This window comes from Prionailurus bengalensis, chromosome B1 (genome assembly GCF_016509475.1).
Source record: "Prionailurus bengalensis isolate Pbe53 chromosome B1, Fcat_Pben_1.1_paternal_pri, whole genome shotgun sequence".
NCBI classification, from domain to species: Eukaryota; Metazoa; Chordata; class Mammalia; order Carnivora; family Felidae; genus Prionailurus; species Prionailurus bengalensis.
The window spans coordinates 114,394,763-114,413,664 of record NC_057344.1 but is presented as its reverse complement, the minus strand read 5'-3'; the positions used below and the strand labels follow the sequence as shown (position 1 = coordinate 114,413,664).

The 18,902-nt window shown below is 40.3% G+C and overlaps 1 protein-coding gene across 15 annotated transcripts in view; it reads right to left on the bottom strand.

Moving 5' to 3' along the window:
• Positions 1-18,662, bottom strand: part of COL25A1 (collagen type XXV alpha 1 chain) — a 469,374-nt gene extending 450,712 nt beyond the window's left edge. For 10 of the 15 annotated variants that reach the window (XM_043570744.1, XM_043570848.1, XM_043570726.1 and 7 more), the window contains exons 1-2: positions 17,654-18,661; positions 16,494-16,563 (exon numbers count right to left, since the gene is read on the bottom strand). In XM_043570744.1, coding sequence (XP_043426679.1) covers positions 16,494-16,563; positions 17,654-17,941 — 358 coding nt within the window. In that variant the 5' untranslated portion in view covers positions 17,942-18,661. Of the gene's footprint in view, positions 1-16,493; positions 16,564-17,653 lie in introns of all 15 variants that reach the window. The other 5 variants (XM_043570819.1, XM_043570830.1, XM_043570840.1 and 2 more) reach the window with 2 other exon arrangements.
• Between the last annotated feature and the right edge of the window lie 240 nt (positions 18,663-18,902).

Genomic DNA, 18,902 nt, shown 5'->3' with positions numbered 1-18,902 from the left:
AACCTTGGTAGGACACTTACACCCCAAAAATCTGCAATTGCCACAAATCAGGACTTTTTTTGAGAGTAGTTGTTAAAGATTTGTCATCAGCACACCACATCAGTAACATATGTAGTCAACAAGTATTTATTACACTCCCTCAAATACAGCTTGAGGTTGTGTGGACTAGAAGTAGAAATCAAAGGAATCTTCCTCAGGAAACAGGAGAACAAGAAATAAGAAGGTACATCTAAACCTTCAAAAGTGATTTGCTTTCTCAATGAATAGAATGTGTTACATTTGTACAACAGAGTTACTCTACAGCCTTCAAAAACAATGATGTGAATCAATCTGTGTAGGAAAGGCAAGCAACCAGTAACACTGGATTCCTGCAGAGAGACGGGATGCTGTGCACCATTTTTAATTTAAATTCTTGCATTTCTTGCCCTGGGTATTATTTTAAGAATAGTAACAACAATGGTGAAATCAAACACAAAAAAAGGGGTTGACCTTGGGCAATAACTGGACCAGAAGGCAACAAACAAGCAGCAGAGGAATGCAGCCTTAACAAAGGCAGCAGAAGCAGAGATAAAATTCTTAAGCCCAGAGAGCACTGCCCTGGATGCCTTCTGCTGAGGGGAAACTAACTATCCTGAAAGTTCTGATCACCCTCCTTCCCTGTTCTTGCAGGGGAGCCTGCAGAGCTCTTGCTAGTCCTGCCTTCCTTATTCACTGGGCATCTTTTAAAAGAAAGGTACTCAAGTAGGGGTGATTTTGACACCTAAGGGACATTTGGTAATGTTGGACACATTTCTGGGTGTAGAATAAAAGGGGTGCAACTGGCATCTAATGTGTAAAAGCCAAGCAAGGATGCTGCTAAACATCCTACAATGCACAGAACAGCCTCCCACAATAAAGAATTAGCCAGTCCAAAGGTGCCTCAGTGGCTCAGTCGGTTGGGCATCCAACTTCGGCTCAGGTCATGATCTCATGGTTTGTGGGTTTGAGCTCCGTGTTGGGCTCTGTGCTGACAGCTCGGGGTCTGGAGCCTGCTTCAGATTCTGTCTCCTTCTCTCTCTCTCTCTCTCTGCCCCTCCCCTGCTTGCACTCTGTCTCTCTCTGTCTCTCAAAAAAAAAAAAAAAATTTAATTTTAAAAAATTTAAAGAAGTATCCAGTCCAGAATGTCAATAGTGACCAAGTTGAGAATCCCTGTACCACTATTGCTTAAGGCCACCTGAGTGGATCTCTATTCTTTATAACCCAAGGGAGTCAGGTCAAGACCCAGAGATTCTGTCTTCACTAGGAAATATGACCATAGAATCTGAACTGACGTTCAAGGGAGTCTGCAAGACTTCTTAAAAGTAACTGCCATGAAAGGTAGCCTGGGGAGGGGTTAAAACTGTTGCATTTAACCTAACAACTGACAGAGATCTTTTTTTTTCTTTTTTTTTTTTTCAGAAAAACTATCTAATTGAAGTGCCATTAACATTTCTGCAAAGTATCGTTATATACATTAGAGAACTAGTCAATATTCTTAGAAGAAAGCAAAATAAATTCAAATACCATCTTCTTTAATAACATGTTGCTATTTTTGAAATTGTGAAAGTAAATGAACTGGAATTATGAGTTCAAATAACAATTATCATTGTAGTCTCAAATCCATTAAAATTAGATACAGTTGGCTACAGGCTATACTTTTGTAGCTTTTCCTTCTCTTGCAGTCTTCAATCTGCATATCTGACACCCTTATTCCTCCACCAGAGCTTTGCAGCCTAATTTCTTTCAATAGTAACATACATGGCACAGGGTCTCACCCACAGTAAATCACAATAAATACTTTATCATTTAGGTGAACAAAAAGATTCTCAAAAGACTACTATATACATGATCTTTTCACCTCTGCCATAGTTGACTGGAATTAGGTAATACCAGAGATCAGTTACCACCCACAATATATAATTTTTAGATACTAATATCTAAAATATTTAACATTTATGGGATGCTTAGGGAGCTCAGTCGGTTGAGTGACAAACTCTTGATTTGGGCTCAGGTCATGATCTCATGGGACCTGGGATTAAGCCCCGTGTCAGGCTCTGTACTGACAATGCAGAGCCTGCTTGGGATTCTCTCTCTCCCACTCTCTCTCTGCCCCTCCCCTGTGCATGCACTCTCTCTCTCAAAATAAATAAACACTAAAAAATAAATAAATAAAATATTTAACATTTATAATTAACTCTCTCCCCTACCTAGTAGTATGAGACCAAACTGCTTCTCAACGAAGCACCAAAAACCATGTAGTTTCCATGTATCCCCACCCATCCCTGGCTGCCATTCTAATATACTGTCTTCCTAGAATGTATAGGAAGGGCCATTATCCAGCTTCAGCTATTCTGACAAAATCCCAGTGGGCTCAGCCAAAAGGTTTTAGCAACTGAAACAGGTGGGAGCAGGGTCACCTGGATGGCTCAGTCGGTTAAGCATCCGACTTCAGCTCAGGTCATGATCTTGCCGTTTGTGAGTTCAGCCCGGTGTGGGCTCTGTGCTGACAGCTCAGAGCCTGGAACCTGCTTCAGATTCTGTATCTCCCTCTCTCTCTCTCTGCCCCTCCCCTGCTCATGCTCTGTCTCTCTCTGTCTCAAAAGTAAATTAAAAAACATTAAAAAAATGTTAGAAAGAAAGAAAGAAAGAAAGAAAGAAAGAAAGAAAGAAAGAAAGAAAGAAAGAAAGAAAGAAAGAAAGAAAGAAAGAAACAGGTGGGAGCAGAGTAAAGTATCCATATACCTGGGCAGCTGAGGCTGAGCTGTCTGGGCTACTAGTAAGTAAAGTAAATATGAGTTGGTAGCAGTAGAAGTAGTAGGAGATCAAACAAGGCAGAGTCCACCAGGAGAGGCAACTGGCCAAGAATAAGCAAATAAAGCTTAGAGTATGGACTAAAGACAAGTTGTCTGAAGCAGCAACACATGAATATGATGAGAGTGCCCAAGGAAAAGCCAAACTAGAACAAACTTGAAGTCAAGGCCAAAATGGCACAAAATCCCCAGGCAACCACATGCTCACAGAGGATAAGTGTGGCCTATGTAAATAATATAATTGCCTGGATATAATATTCCCAAACACAAAGGTTAGGTCAGCAACTCCCTCTTGAACATCAGTGAAAGCTACTCACTGATACTGAAACACAGGAAGCTGAGTCTTCCAAAGTGGTCTATTACCTTAAACAACTCTTCAGTGTTATGAATTTAAAGGCCACTTCTGCAACTCATGCCAGTTGTATAGACCTACCAATCAGCACAACCCTCAGGGGTCTAGTATATAAAGTATACAAAGCTATGGGGTGCCTGGGTGGCTCAGTCGGTTAGGCATCCAACTTTGGCTCAGGTCATGATCTCACGGTTCATGCATTCAAGCCCCATGTCAGGCTCTGTGCTGACAGCTCAGCACAGTGAAAAACTATGCACTGTCTAGAGCATATCCTTCCCACTTACCTAATTCTGATTCTTTCAGGGCTATTTAAAACTGTAAGTTGTAGATAACTAATAGTAAAGCAAAATAAATCTTACCACAGACATGCAAATTCTTTCTGACTGAGTGCAATTGACTTCCCTCCCCCACAGTGGAAAAAGTCCAGTTTTGCCTCCATCTACACAACAAGTTTGATATTCTAGACTATAAATGTATCTGTTTTTAAATTCTCCTTTGAACTAGTTAAAACATCTTATCAGTTCCTTCTTTCATGATTTAAGCAAAATCTTTAACACATGTTCGCTTTTTATCTGTATGAAAGTCACAATTGTACCGTTTTTGAAAATTACCTTTAACAGTAATTTTTGAGAAAACAATTAGTTATTGAAATCTGGGAGAAGTATTGACAGTTCCCATTGACAATTCCTCAGTTACACTGCTGGATTTAATCATAACTACAGCTGGGGCGCCTGGGTGGCTCAATGGGCTGAGCGTCCGACTTCCACTCAGGTCCTGATCTCACGGTTTGTGAGTCGGAGCCCCGTGTCAGGCTCTGTGCTGACAGCTCGGAGCCTGGAGCCTGCTTCGGATTCTGTGTCTCCTTCTCTCTCTGCCCCTCCCCAACTTGTGCTCTGTCTCTCTATGTCTCTCAAAAAATAAATAAATGTAATCATAACTACAGCTATTGCCCAGGAAAGGCATAGAGGTGTTGAGACTGAAAGGTGATAAAGTCCCTGACTGATCAAATTAGAAGTGGACAGTAAGCTAAGTAGAGTGTCACCAATAGAATGGAGGCAAAATACGGGGCATCTGGGTGGCTCAGTTGATTAAGCATCCGACTTCACCTCAGGTCATGATCTCGCAGTCTGTGAGTTTGAGCCCCACGTCAGGCTCTGTGCTGATAGCTCAGAGCCTGGAGCCTGCTTCGGATTCTGTGTGTCTGCCTCTCTCTCTGTCCCTCCCCTGTTCGTGCTCTGTCTCTTTTTCTCTCTCGAAAATAAACAAACATTAGAATGCAAGAAAAATAGAATCTATATTCATTCTAGAGAAGGCAAGGGAGGGAGGATGGAAAGGAGAGTGGCCTGACTCTTATTTGGGAACACAGAAGATCCTCTATTTCTGTAGTTTCATAGATACATAGCTACATCCCAAAGACAATCCTTGTCTAGTCTGTTTGCCAACAACAGAGCACATCAGGGCAAATGCTTATTCATTGAAATCCTGACAGGGCATCATTTCTCTATGGGTGTTTTTGCTATGTTCACTATTGGTTTTCAGGAGTTCAATGAACATTATTTAAAAATGCCCAGCACTGTTAAAAGTGGAGACTTGTAAAAAAACAAAAAACAAAAACTGAAAATGATGAGAAAAATGATGGGTGATGCTCAAATATAGAGGACAAACGTGACTGATTAGAAAATCCCTCTATCTGGGATTCCTTCTTGAGGATTGATACTGGAAGCAAAAGTTTTCTGTTCAAATAGATGAAAGGCTTAAAAGAATAAAACACATCCTGAGTCTAATGTGTTATGGGCTCACACATAGAAAACAGAAAGAATACCTCAGACCTCTCAATTCAAGGACAGTTTTGACATAAAAATAATTTAACTTCTTTTTTAATATTGTAAAAGTGGTGACATATATTTTACCACCAACACATAGCATTCCTCATATAGAACTTGATCACAGAACCAAGCCAACATTCAGGGAAGTATCCTCAGAAGAAGCTGAAATTCAGAGCATTAAATAACTGCACAGAAGGAAACTATATACAAGAACATAAAAGCCCTGTTTTCTTTATGGATGTACTTTCTCAATGCTAGAGTTTTTCCTTTATTAAACACTTCCAGATGCATAACATGTAGAGTAGTACTAAGCCACCACTGTCAGTCTTGCTTCTTAAACTCCTAGGAAGTTGTCAGCGTATCTGTAGGGTTTGGGAAGTAAATGTAGAGCATATAATTTGTTCAGTTAAACCTCTTTTTACCAGCTTACAATAGCTTTGGTTAGTATATATGATCTCTCCAGCCTTTAGTACCTGGTCAACCTCTCTATCTTTGCTGCTTTCCTGATAATTGTTCTCTCTTAGAAAGCAAGGTAACTAAAGCTGGGTTTTTTTCTTAAATTTTTTAATTTTTTTTTTTTTTTTGAGAGAGAGAGACAGAGCATGAGTGGGGGGAGAGACAGTGAGAGAGGGAGATACAAAATCCAAAGCAGGCTCCAGTGTCTGAGCTGTCAGCACAGAGCCCAACGCGGGGCTCGAAGTCACGCACCATGAGATCATGACCTGAGCTGAAGTCGGACACTTAACCGATTGAGCCACCCAGGTGCCCCTAAAGCAGTTTAAAAAAGAAAAGTCATTCTTCTCTTCCAAGACTTCCCAAAAGTCTGTAGGTTGAGACTATGTATTGAAGAGAAAATAAATTGCTCACCAAAGCTCAATAACTTGTGTAGTTGCTGTGCCTTTCTGTTATCTGTCCAATAAGACAATTGAGTAAGGTGTTGTACTTAGCCAAACTACCGTCCATGAGTCACTACTCAAAACGGTCAACAGCATTGCTGATGACAGTGGACATGCATTTCCACCGGAGGTAGAGTATTGTCTGTCAAACTGCAGTACTTGTTACACTATGATTGCAGCCGGATTTACACTTCCTCTGTAAAATGCACTGTACATATCATTCACTATTGGCTAAAACATTGTTAATTCCTAACGTTTTCCCTTTTAGCATTTAAACGTAAATGCCCAACTCATATATTCTCATTGTACTGTAAGTTTAAATTTAATACATAAACATCATCAGCTTAACACACAAAAATCAAGTAAAAAAGTCTCAAAGATCCCAGAGACATCTTTAATAACAACTCTCTCACAATATAGTACTTGAGGGATACTTATTTTTCATATACTACTTAAACTAAGTATTAACCATTAGTTTAAAAACTACTGCATTAGGGACACCTCGGGGCTCAATCTGTTGAGCGTCTGTCGTCAGCTTCAGATCTCATGGTTTGTGAGGTAGAGCCCTGCATCAGGCTCTCTGCTGTCAGCACGAAGCCCACTTCAGATCCTCTGTCCCCCTCTCTCTGCCCTCCCCTGATCACTCTCTTTCTCTCAAAAATAAAAAATACACTTTTTAAAAAATCAACTGCTTTACATATATATATATATATATATTTTTTTTTTTTTTTTTTTAAAAGGCAATGGACTGTTGTAACTTTGTGATAAGGCCCAATATAATACCTAGAATTAAAGAATAAGTAAAAATACAAGGAAAGAAAGTTGAAAAACACAGAAAACTTATGAATAAACAAGAATAATATGCTGATGTGATGGCTTAAAATATGAGTGACTTTAAGAAAAAGCATGAGGTGGGATATTGATTTTCTGATAAACAGGATCATACTCAGTTACACAGTGCATCTTCCCAGATTTCCTGTGCTACCACCATTATTATACCTTCTTTGCTGGGCCAGTACAACCCAGTAAAGAGACAATATGACATTAATAGTTGTTTCTGGATTCTATTCATTTCTTTTTTTTTTTTTTTTTAATTTTTTTTTTTTTCAACGTTTATCCATTTCTGGGACAGAGAGAGACAGAGCATGAACGGGGGAGGGGCAGAGAGAGGGAGACACAGAATGGGAAACAGGCTCCAGGCTCCGAGCCATCAACCCAGAGCCTGACGCGGGGCTCGAACTCACGGGCCGCGAGATCGTGACCTGGCTGAAGTCAGACGCTTAACCGACTGCGCCACCCAGGCACCCCCTATTCATTTCTTAATAAATAATTTTGCCTCTATCATTCTTAGTAATATTTTTAAGTACAGAATTTTGGAGGCAGTTTCTGTGTTAACAAGTATATAGTATCGCTAGACGTGGGAGATGATATCACACTGGGAATTGGACTTCCAGTGATCTTCTAACAGGTCCTCTAATAGATCCTCTATGGAGTCCTAAGGTCCTATGGAGATACCTCAGGGGCCAGCATGGGGGAGGTGTAGCTAACATTACATCCAATTTCATGTAGTACATTTCCTCATAAGATGGAAAAGTTCAGGGGCACCTGGGTGGCTCAGTCGGTTAAGCATCCAACTTCAGCTCAGGTCATGATCTCACGGGTTGTGAGTTCGAGCCCCACGTTGGGCTCTGTGCTGATAGCTCAGAGCCTGGAGCCTGCTTCCAGTTCTGTGTCTCCCTCTTTCTGTGCCCCTCCCCTGATCACACTCCGTCTCTGTCTCTCAAAAATAATAATAATAATAAATAAATAAAAAAGATTGAACAGTTCAGCTTCTTTAAGAAATATTGGAAAGCCCCTGAACTACTTGATCTCCAAGATTTGTATTAGCTTTAATATATTATGGCCCACAAAGTCCTCAGGCTAAATGTTAAAAAGTCCTGGGGATAAGAATATTAGTGTATGTAAAGAGATAAACCTCAATAAAAGTCCTCAACCAGGTCAAGTTGACAGATATCCATTATAATCATTATGAACATTTATAAAGAATCTTCTGTAGAGAATTCTACAATAAGCCCTAGAGATACACAGATACAAACCAGAACCCCAACCATGAAGCTCCTAAATGACATTGGTAGAAGTGCACTCCCAACACACTCCCTCAGGAAGTAGGATACAATTATACCATGAGACCACTTAGCAGTTAGGGTCAGGATTTGCCCACAAGAGTCAGCTGATCCTTAACCCACTGCACTCATATGACCGCCCCCAATCAAATTGGTATCCATCCTCAGAAAGGCAGTTATTTAAGAAGCTTATTTCCTTTCTAACTTTATCTTCTCGGACCTTGAGCCTTAATAATTTCAGTAAAAAAAAAAAAAAAAAATGACTTTTAGTATTCCAAAGTTCACTTAACCCTAGATTTTGCCAGTATTTCTAGCACGACTTTAAAGTCAAAAGGTTGGTGCTTTGTGGATGTTTTACCTTATGGTCATATCATGTACATCTAAAAAATACCAGCTGGATTCTTAGAGCCCCTGAGACATAAATTGGAGTTTCATAATTCCTATGAAGGTTACACACACAACTTACCTTTGATAGCTGCCGGAACTGACCTAAGATCCTGGAATGCTGGGAAAGAACTGTATCAGTTTTCCAGGCATATTTAATTCTAGCATCTTAAGAATCAAAAATAAGAACACAACTCTGGTCCTGTAACAGACTTGAAGGAGGGATTCCTAAGAGATTTTGTTCTCCCGTTCACTGCTACAAGGGCCAAAGAGGACGCTGGAGATAGAGCTATAATGGAGAATTCCTTTGACTCTCTCTACCTTGTAAGAACTCTAAAACACTAGACTTACTCAAAATGAAGGCAAAGCGGTATGATTCCAAGAGATTATGGGATGTGGGTGGCTTTTCCCTCCTCCCCTTTTACTCCTCTTACATGTGACCTCTTTGATAAAGAAAGAAAAAATAGACTCTACCCCTGCCACTACTTCCAGTTAGATATATTCTGACTCTCAAATGTACCATAATGTGCAAACTAGAGCTGGCTACAATTCATCTCATTTACTCAGCCACTTAGCCTAAATGTGAAAATTGTACTTAAATATGTGCTGACCACATTTCAAATAGAAGAATAAAAACTTTGTGTACATAACCCAGAAGCCTAGAATTTCTAAAATCTAAAATTTTTTTATCCAAAGGAACAGACACAGTTTGGGGCATTCCTGGAAATCAGACTAAGCAATCAGGCTAAAGAACACAATAAAGAACCCATTTCAACTATCATGTGGTAACTGAAGTTAAAACGGACACGACAGATGAAATGATGTCAAAATCGTGATCGTGATTTCAAACAATTCTTGATTCTGAGAAATTACAAAGGATGAGCACAAAATCCCCAGTTGATAAATTCAATTATATTTAGTTCATGTATTCTAGCTATTAGAATACTGGCTTCAAGCTCCTAACTGTGAATTGATCTACTAAATAACTAATAATGACTAATACAAATGTGAAATTTATTAAATTGCTTTAAATAATTGTTTTAAATTGTTTTAAATTAAATTGTTTTAAAAGCTCATAGGACATTCTAGTCTTCAAATATAGGTGGAAGAAATTACTTGCTTCCCCCCATTAATCTCTTCCATTGCGAACAGAAGTCAAGAAATCAGCTAGGAATTGAACTGGGAAGAGGCTGACCGAAGTCCCACTATTCAGCTCAGTTCCTCCTCCTTGTGGTCACAGAGGGAAGGTGTCTGCCATCTGGTGGCATTTCTTTAAGGAATCCTATACCTAAGAGACTCACAGAGTAGTCATTTGAAAGAATATATGATACCGGTGAAAAGTGGTCGATTTTAATTTGTGAGTAATTCCATATCCGTCTGCTTCCCACTCTTCTGCATCCCTCCTTTTTAAAGGTCAGTTTTAAAATAGTTTTTAACTGCAAGAGTGCTGAACACATCCCAAATGAAACAATAACTATACATAGCTAAGCATTCAATATGCAGGTATACCATAGTCATTGTTAACACACATTGGGAAAAAAAGTATTAAATATCATGAGTGGATATTCACGGCATGGATCTTCACCCATACTGGCAAGCCACGGAGGGTGGGGATGCTTCTGTGTTGAGCAGTCACATATTGGCTACAGCCTGTAGCCCAGACTAACCCATGCATTGTTTTCACATTCTCAGCTTCCATCAAATCACCAAGTAATGTTTATAAAGTGGTAGGATGGAATAAAAACACTTTTTCATAATAGGTTTTGGATGGTTTCCACCGAAGATAACAAAGATTGATGTCATTTTGATGAGTGTCTAGTGTGGTTCCCCCTGAAGCAGGAAATGGCCCCCCTGGACTGTAAAACAGTCCTCATTCTGGCATGTTTCCCCACCACCAGCTCTCCATTTACCTAATTTCATCTAGAGAGGATGCCTTCCTTCTCCATTCCTAGAGCTAATTTTGACATTCAAATAGTGGTTTTGTAAACGTCATGTAGTTGATTTTGCACAGCTAGAAACCAATCATAAGCGCAATAGGTTATTATGGCCCTGCAAGGCTACTTGTATCTGTACGTTTATCAAGTGAGCCAGAAAGAATTAACCCCTATGCAGAACTGATACCCTTTTCTTAAATAATTCCCAGTTCATAGAAAAACAGAATTACCCAGGTAAGAAAGAGAAAAGAAGACTTGAAGAAATAACTTCTTAATAATTTTTAGACAAGAAACGCAGAAGAGAAGCTAAGAAACAAGAACACTGCTTCAAGAGGCAATTTGTCCCTGGTCCTTTGGGTGACAGGGCATTTTGCCAGCTGTCATTACTGGACCAACTAAGTGTTACACCCAAACTGCTGCGCTCATTAGGACTGAAACCATGTAACATGAATGCTTTGAGGTGCTTGGATGTCACATTGTATTGTCTGGCCTTAGGAAAGGAGAGGAAAGCCTGCTATTCTCATTTAAATAACATTTATAGCATTTTAATTTGCTTTCTTTCTGCAAACCATTTCTGACTGTTCTTTACCTTACATAATTGAAAATCTACACATATTATGTCCTTACTCAATGCACTCCATCCATTCATTGTGCAGCGGGTTAGGAAAAACGTACAGCATAAGTGAAAAACCATGTTAGGAAATACACACCTTATATGATAAAGTAAATTTATGTTAGCAAGGTAATAATAAAGGTCTTCCCACATGATGGAAAAGGGTGCACAACCTTAAAGCTACAGTAACATGTATTTCTACCAAAAATTGAGAAGATATCACAAAACCTATCACCAGAGGCTGTATTATTCACATACATGAATCAGAGATACTTTTATTTGCCTACATTTATTCTTTTTTTTTTTTTTTGTATACAGTAATTCTCATAGACTTGCAGGGTGTATAGGAACATTGAAAGTTATATAGTATATCTTTATTATCTCCAGCTAAACTCTCCAAGCTGATGAGTAGCTGTGCTCCATTTCATCATTATCAATGAACGTAGAGGAGACAAGTGCAAGGACACTGTTTAGTACCACCAGACAGGAAGTCTGGACTCTTATCCAGCCCAAATCTCACTGTGTTCAGAAGAAATGTAGAAGAATAAATCACCATCCGATTTATCACAAACCTTATATATTAAAGCCACTTTTTTGTTTCAGTTGGGTATCAGTATAGGTAAATCAGGTATCAATATACATTTATCTGACCATAAATTCTTGGCATGCCAAAGCCAGGTGAGGTTATGCAAAGCAGCTTTTTATACATTGCTAGCACTTTTATTTGTAATCAAAACATAGATTTTCTCATATTATGATTTCTCCTACTGTGAATTTCTCTAGCCTCCACCCCCAGAGAAAAGAATAATAAAGTCCTAGTATTTACCATATGAAAGAAATTGTGGTCATGTGCTCCAAAGCACACAGTTCTTTTTCGAGGTCACACTTGTCATGACTAAATTTATGCGATTTTTACATTTTATTTATTTTTGAGAGACAGAGAGAGAGAGACAGAGCACAAGCAGGGGACGGGCAGAGAGAGAGGGAGATACAGAATCTGAAGCAGGCTCCAGGCTCTGAGTCATCAGCACAGAGCCCGATGCGGGGCTGGAACCCACGAACGGTGAGATCATGACCCAAGCCGAAGTCAGTTGCTTAACCGACTGAGTCACCCAGGTGCCCCAAATTTTTGCTATTTTTAAATAAATGTCTGTCATTCTCATTGAAATGTAAGCTCCATGAGGGCAGATACCAAGTTTGCCTTGTTCATCAGCATATTCCCAGTATCTAGCATGATATTTGGCACACAGCAGGCTCTTTAAACCTAGAGAAGCAACAAATGCCCTTCAAAATCATTCTAGTCCAATACTCCTTATTTTAAGGATATGAAAATAGAGCCTATAAAAGTCATTCTTTTGGGAAATGACTTGTCCAAGATTGTACAACATGTTAATAACAAAGCCAGGATTATAACTCTGGATTCTTTATTGCCCATTCACATTCTCTATCCCTTACAGCTTAGAGGTTCTTGTAACTAATATCCTGGGAAAACAACACTACTGATGAGTAGGGTACAGAAACATTTCTGATCTAAATATCTTTTGGTTGGCTGCCTGGCTCCCAGTGTTCTTTACCAGTTAGAACACAGAAACCCTCCTATAAATATGCCTGGTTTATACACACTTGATGCAGGGCTCCAAGAACAAAACCCAAAACAAGATTCTACAGCCACAGCAAACAGCCAATTTATTCACTCCTGTGAGGGTCAAGTTTTACCGAGGCCAAGCCACGGGATGTCAGCTGAACGTCTATGGTTCAGCTACTACTAAAGCAAATATTGTGCTAAGCAGAGCTTCAATTTGTATGGCTTTTTCATTTTATTATGGGGTTTCTTTAAAGCAAATATTCAAAAACTAGAATTTCTCCAAGCACGTGAAAAAAGTAAATGTAAATTTTCGGGAAGCAACAAAGGTGACTTAAAATTAGATTATGGTGATGGTTGCCCAACTCTATAAATTTATTTAATTTTTTTTAATTCATACACTTAAAATGGGTAAGTATTATAAATTATGCTTCAATAAAACTGTTAAAAAATAAGTGTAAAAATGAGGGGCGCCTGGGTGGCTCAGTCGGTTACGTGTCTGACTTCAGCTCAGGTCACGATCTCACAATTCCTGAGTTTGAACCCCGAGTCAGGATCTGTGCTGACAGTGTGGAGCCTGGAGCCCTCTTTGAGTTCTGTCTCTCCCTTCTCTGCCCCTCCTCTAGCCCTGCTCACACACTCCCACCCTCCCTCTCTCTCTCTGTGTCTCAAAAATAAATAAACATTTTAAAAAAAATAAGTGTGAAAATGAGTCAGACAGTTAAAGCACTTCTTTTAGAAAACATGTGTTATCAAAACTGTAAAGACATATCCTCATACTCTTTTAATCCCAAATTCTAACCACTTCAATCATGGTTTACCTACAAGGTCAAAAGTTTTTCCTTCAAATTTGGTAAAAAGAATTTATTAGACTAATATAAATATCTATAAAGAACCAATCTCCATTGATATAGCACTAAGAGATACTGACTCATTTTGATTATCTGCATGAATGATCTGCAGATATATTTGCTTAACTAACCATAGTATTCTAATCCAAAACCTGCCATTAACTAGCCTTTGGGTTTTGAACAAGTTATATACATCTCCAGGGCTAAGTTTTCCCACCCACATCATGCGTCCCCATGGACCAGGTTAGAGTTAAGTAGTGCATAATATATTAAAAAGAATAATAACTATTATCTAATGAATAACCACGAAAATGTCACACTTTATGCAAATTATCAATTTCTGAGGAAGGTGGTATATGACACTTTTTTGTGGATGAGGAACCTGGAATATAGAGACGGTCCCACAGTTACTTAGTAGTAGACCCAAGATTCCAGTCCTGTCTAGCCCAAAACCTATATTCATTCTCTATTGCTTATTAGACTTTGTGCTTTTGATTTTGTCAGATGTGGGCATGAATCGTGACCCTGCCTTTACTATGCTAAGTTAGTCACCTTCTCTGTGTCCAGTTTCTTCATCTGTAAATATGAGATTAGTAGCACTTAACTCCCAAGGTTGTTGGGAAGATTAAATAAGAGTGCTTCCCCTACAATTACAAACCATTCAATAACAGTCTTTCCCATCCCTTTTCCACAAAAGTTCTTTCCTGTGTTAAAAAAAAAAAAACAAAAAATCTATAAATTCTATGACTTCCTTGTAGCCTACCTGGATAAACTTCACTGGGACTGAGTTCTATCAAAAGCAATTAAAGTGAACACAAACAACAGGGCATTGGCCCTTTGCTATCAGTCCTTGGCTCTGTGACGGAAACTGTCAACAAGAGTGTCAACTTCAAGGGGTGGGCATGTGTCCACAGGAACTGAGCTGAGGTCACAGACTTGTCTCACTCTGCCCTACAAACAGATGTCTGGGTGACAACTCTTAGTCACCGCAAACCAGGGTTAAAGCCAAACCAGGTGGGAAGCTCCATATCTCCTTTCTAATCCTCCGGGCCAGGCCATTCATTCCCTAAGACAATACCTCACTAACCATAATTCAAAATAACTTGTTTCCTCCCAGGATACTATGTTCAAAATAATGCCTTTATTTTGATGATGTCTGATTATTCTGCAAACTAAAAAAATACCATAGCATTTCTATAATAGTGATTTGTCAGCAAGAAACATGTTTGATTCCGTGTCTTAGATTGTACACCTTCAAATGTCTACCTCTTCATTACATCTGGTGAAAACTGATGTAATGTGGAGCTCTAGTGGTGGCAAGAAAGTAAAGCAGCCATTAGTGAGAACCAACAAAAGGCCAAGGAAATCACCAATTCCTCATTTATTTGTGTGTTCTTAGGGTAAAATCACCATTTATTATGAAGTTAATATGTTAAGAAGAAAACGTTTCAAAACGATGTTCCAAGATAATATAAGGTGCCCTCTAAATGTAATGGCTTTCCTCCAGATTACAAATTAGACCTCAATAACTAACTTGCATCAAACATCAAGAAGCAGATTTAACTACAAAAAACAACTCAGTGCTGCGGTTGTCGCTTTTCTAAATTTTACCAAGTTCACTAAGAATCCTATTAATTAAACAGGTTTGTTTTTCACACAGCTAACAAGAATACTACATACAGAAAATGCAGAGTCTAAGTGGTATGATCAGTGAAGTCCTGTACCAACTGTCTTGGGAATTTAAATAATCCCTACAGGCTGATGAGGTTGTTGGAAGTTAATTCCTGCACTAGAAAAGTGCCTTCCTTGAATTTCTGACTTCTGAGGTCTTTCCCAACTGAAAAAAACCAAGAATGAAATCTCCAATGTCAAACATTAACTCTTTGTTTTCTTGTTATCTAATGTGTATATCTTCTCAATTGAAACAAACAAACAAACCAGTTCGGTTATGGTCAACAATGCAGCAGAACATAAATGGTAAAATTTTCATGATGTACAACCAGGAGCTAACATTTGAAACTTCTAACCATGGTGCCCGGTTTAGTTGTGTCAAAACACGTTCTCGTGAGAAAAAAAAAAAATCCAGAATATGAAAAAACACAGGAACTAGCCTTTCTGAATATCAGTATCATCTAAAGTATCATGTTCCTGAAAACTAAAGAAAAGGTAACAGACTCATTTTTCTATAGTGATGATGAAAAAAGTGAAAACGCGTGTAAATGCATTAACAACATTTATCTGAAATAAAAATCTCAAAACTTATGGGAGCTTTTCATGGCTTATATCAGCTGAATCCGCTAGAGGTTTTCCAGTAGACAAATTCCAATGCCTCCCAAACTGTTAGACCCATAGATGACTGACTACCAAGCCTCAGAGATCTGTGAATGAAGATTTAATGATTACATAGGAGCTTCTATTCACTGATGTCTCTCTTCTCCATCCTTCTATTAATATGCTGCCATTAAAACAGTTCCCTAAAGCTACACAGAAAAATGAAAAGACAGAACAGCCTTTTCTGAGAAGTCATCAAGAATGCAATAGTTCATAATAAGAAGCTCAAGATAAAGAATTTTATTTTCTTTCAGTCCTCATCATTAGCTGTAGGATAGGAGAGAGAACCTTTTTGATAGAAAAGAATAAAAGCAGGTGAGGAGGTTAGGGTAATTTACTAACATAACCGTATGTCAAAGGGAACAAATGGAGATCTGTACTAATGCAGTATGAGCCACCAGGGAATTCAGAATCTAACATGTTCTGCAGTCCTTTTCACCACAGACATTAAAACTGAATAAAAAGGAAGAATATTTTTCAAATCTGTGAATCTAAAAACTTAGTCTTTGTATGCCATCTTGCTTGTATTTTTCTTGGTGATTATCTTTATCTCCTTTGCTTTCCCCTAACAGGCCTTGGTATGCTGCTTAAAATAATATTTGGGGCTTTATTTGCCATTCTTTTGACTGAGACATGTTGATTTTATTAAAGTAAGTTGGGCCTGCATTCTTTCTTTACTATTATTACAGGTAGACTTGACAGATACAGGACTTTTGTTTTAAAAATACTCTGCTATGGAGGAAACCTTGTTAAAAAATAAGTTCCATTTTACCTGCTGGGCAGTTGCACTCTGAAGGTGCTTCTCTTGCGATTCTTATTTTAGCCATATGTTCATAGGATCTCTGCAGGAAAAGAAGAGGTATTGTCATCAGTAGCATTGTGGAGAAACAGATTCTTTAGGAACTCTCTGGCCATATGCTTGATTTACCAGCATTTGATAGCCTGCATAACTAACATTTACATATGTACTTGGACTTTAGTCAAAAGGTAACAGTACCCAAGCCCTAAAAAAAGAAATGACTTCTGACACCGTGTCAAGACTGCTGGACTTGTACAACATCTTTCTCCATTCTTCAACTACCACCACCCTCCACTTTCTCCCTCAGCTCAAGCACATGCAGTCAATGCCAAAACCTGGCTTTACCATGCTGGAGTTTTAGGTAACCTATGGGTTTTAAAACACCCAATATTGTGTACATGAAGGTCAACTGTTTGTCACGTCATGCTGCAACTACTGCCACACAGCCTCTCTGTCGGAAGAGCAAGTTCCAGAAAACCCCCTAACTCTAGTCTAATGCCACCCCTGGTTTGATAAACGTAACCTAGATTCCTTTCAACTCGCAACTGCAATGGCGCTGCATGCATAAACACCCCTGCCACTGCATCCTTTATAAAAAAAAAATAAGCTACATTTTTTTTCTTTTCAAACATTAAATATGAAAACATTTAATGTGTGAAATGATCAATTTAAAATCACATATAGGTTTACTTCATTTTTAAGAGCGATTACCATTTGTGTATTAATAACACCTATGGCACGAACCTTCTTATAATATATGAAGGACCTAACAGATGTTAGCTTTGCAAGGAATATTCTCCAAAAAATTGGAAAAGATTAGTATGTCACTTTAGAAAACTAAAAAGAGATAAAATGCCACGCTGCCTTTCTGGCCACCCTTCCCTCTTTCAGTCCTCCATATACGTTTAGCATGCAAACATTAAGAGTGAGGGAAGATGATAGAGACAGAGAGTGTGATATCAAAGGATGTGCATATACAAATAATAGGCTACAGTGAGCATAAATGGTCGCCTAGCGTATGCACACCCAGCCTCACCAAGTATGCATACAGTAAGGGTACAGGCTGATCGTGTACACAGAATCACGCCTGTGCAAGACATTATCCACGTGCAAAATACCCCAGCCTTTCACACCTGAGCCAGAAGTTGCTCCACTTTCTCTTGCACCACTGCTTTGAGCTGATCCAGGCGATCAGGGAGCAGATGAATGGAAGGGTCCCCTTTTGCGGATTCGAGAGCAGCGATCCTCGCCTGGAGGTCGTTGGTTTTCACCCCAAGGTACAGACAAGACATCAGGGCCACCACTGAGAGAAGGGCCGCCAGGGAGGTGCACGGCGGCACGGTCCAGGCACAACGCTGCCTCGGGTCCTCGGAGCCTGGCTCCCGGCCCCCACCTTTCCCCGCATGCTTCTTCACCAGCATCGTGGAGGGATCAGCTGCCTCGGCTTCGCCTCCCACTCTCTACCACTTCCAAGAATCTTGAAAGGAAAGAAAAAGGACGATTCCTCCAAAAGTTCAGTCTGGGTGGCTGCACAACTAGTTGGCGGAGATCGAGTCGGGGCACGGAGATGGAGCTCCGCTTTCCTCAGCGCCGAGACCAGCGGTCGTGGACCATCCTCTCCGCTCTCTTCTCTCCCCCCAGCTGGGAGTGAAAAGCACCCTCAGTCTGGGGACTGGTGGCAAAAAAGGTTAAAACCAGAATGAAACCCACCCGGATGGCCCTCCTAGCCCCTCAGAGGACGAACACCTCGGAAAGGGTCCTCGACAGCGCCCGCCCAGGCTCCAAGGGGACTGCGCGAGAGGCACAGCGAGGGGCCGCCGCTCGCCCTCGCCACCGAGCACCCGACCTGTTGCGTCTCTGTTAGTTTGCCTTATTTCTGCCTATTCAGTGTTTTTCCGCACGCCGACCTGTTTCCTACCTACATTCACTTCCAGGCAGAAAGGCTGAGAGAAACCGCGAGAGCGCAGCGCAAAAGGGGTGGCTAAGGGGGAAAGGAGACAGGAAAACGAAATAACCCAAGGAGCAAATTCGAGGGGCGAGGCTGAAGTCGCGGCTGCACGAAGTATCTCCGCAGCCTCGCGGGTGCGAGCCTTATATACCCTTCGGGATGCTCGTGTGTGAGTGTGTGCGTGTGTGTGCGCGCGCGCTCCGAGCACGACGTCCCTCCCCCGACCCCCTCCCGGCGCCCGGCCTCCAGCCCCGGGCTCCCGCAGCATTGCGCCCCCTTCCAAAGCCCGGGCAGAAGCCCGCCTCATTAGCATAATGTATTCACCTTCGCCCAGCCGGCGGGCTCCGCCGGAGACCCTCCAAGGGGGCGGAGAGCTCGGAGGGAGCTGAGCGGGAGGTCTGTATTAGCATAACACATGCAAATAGCGGAAGCGG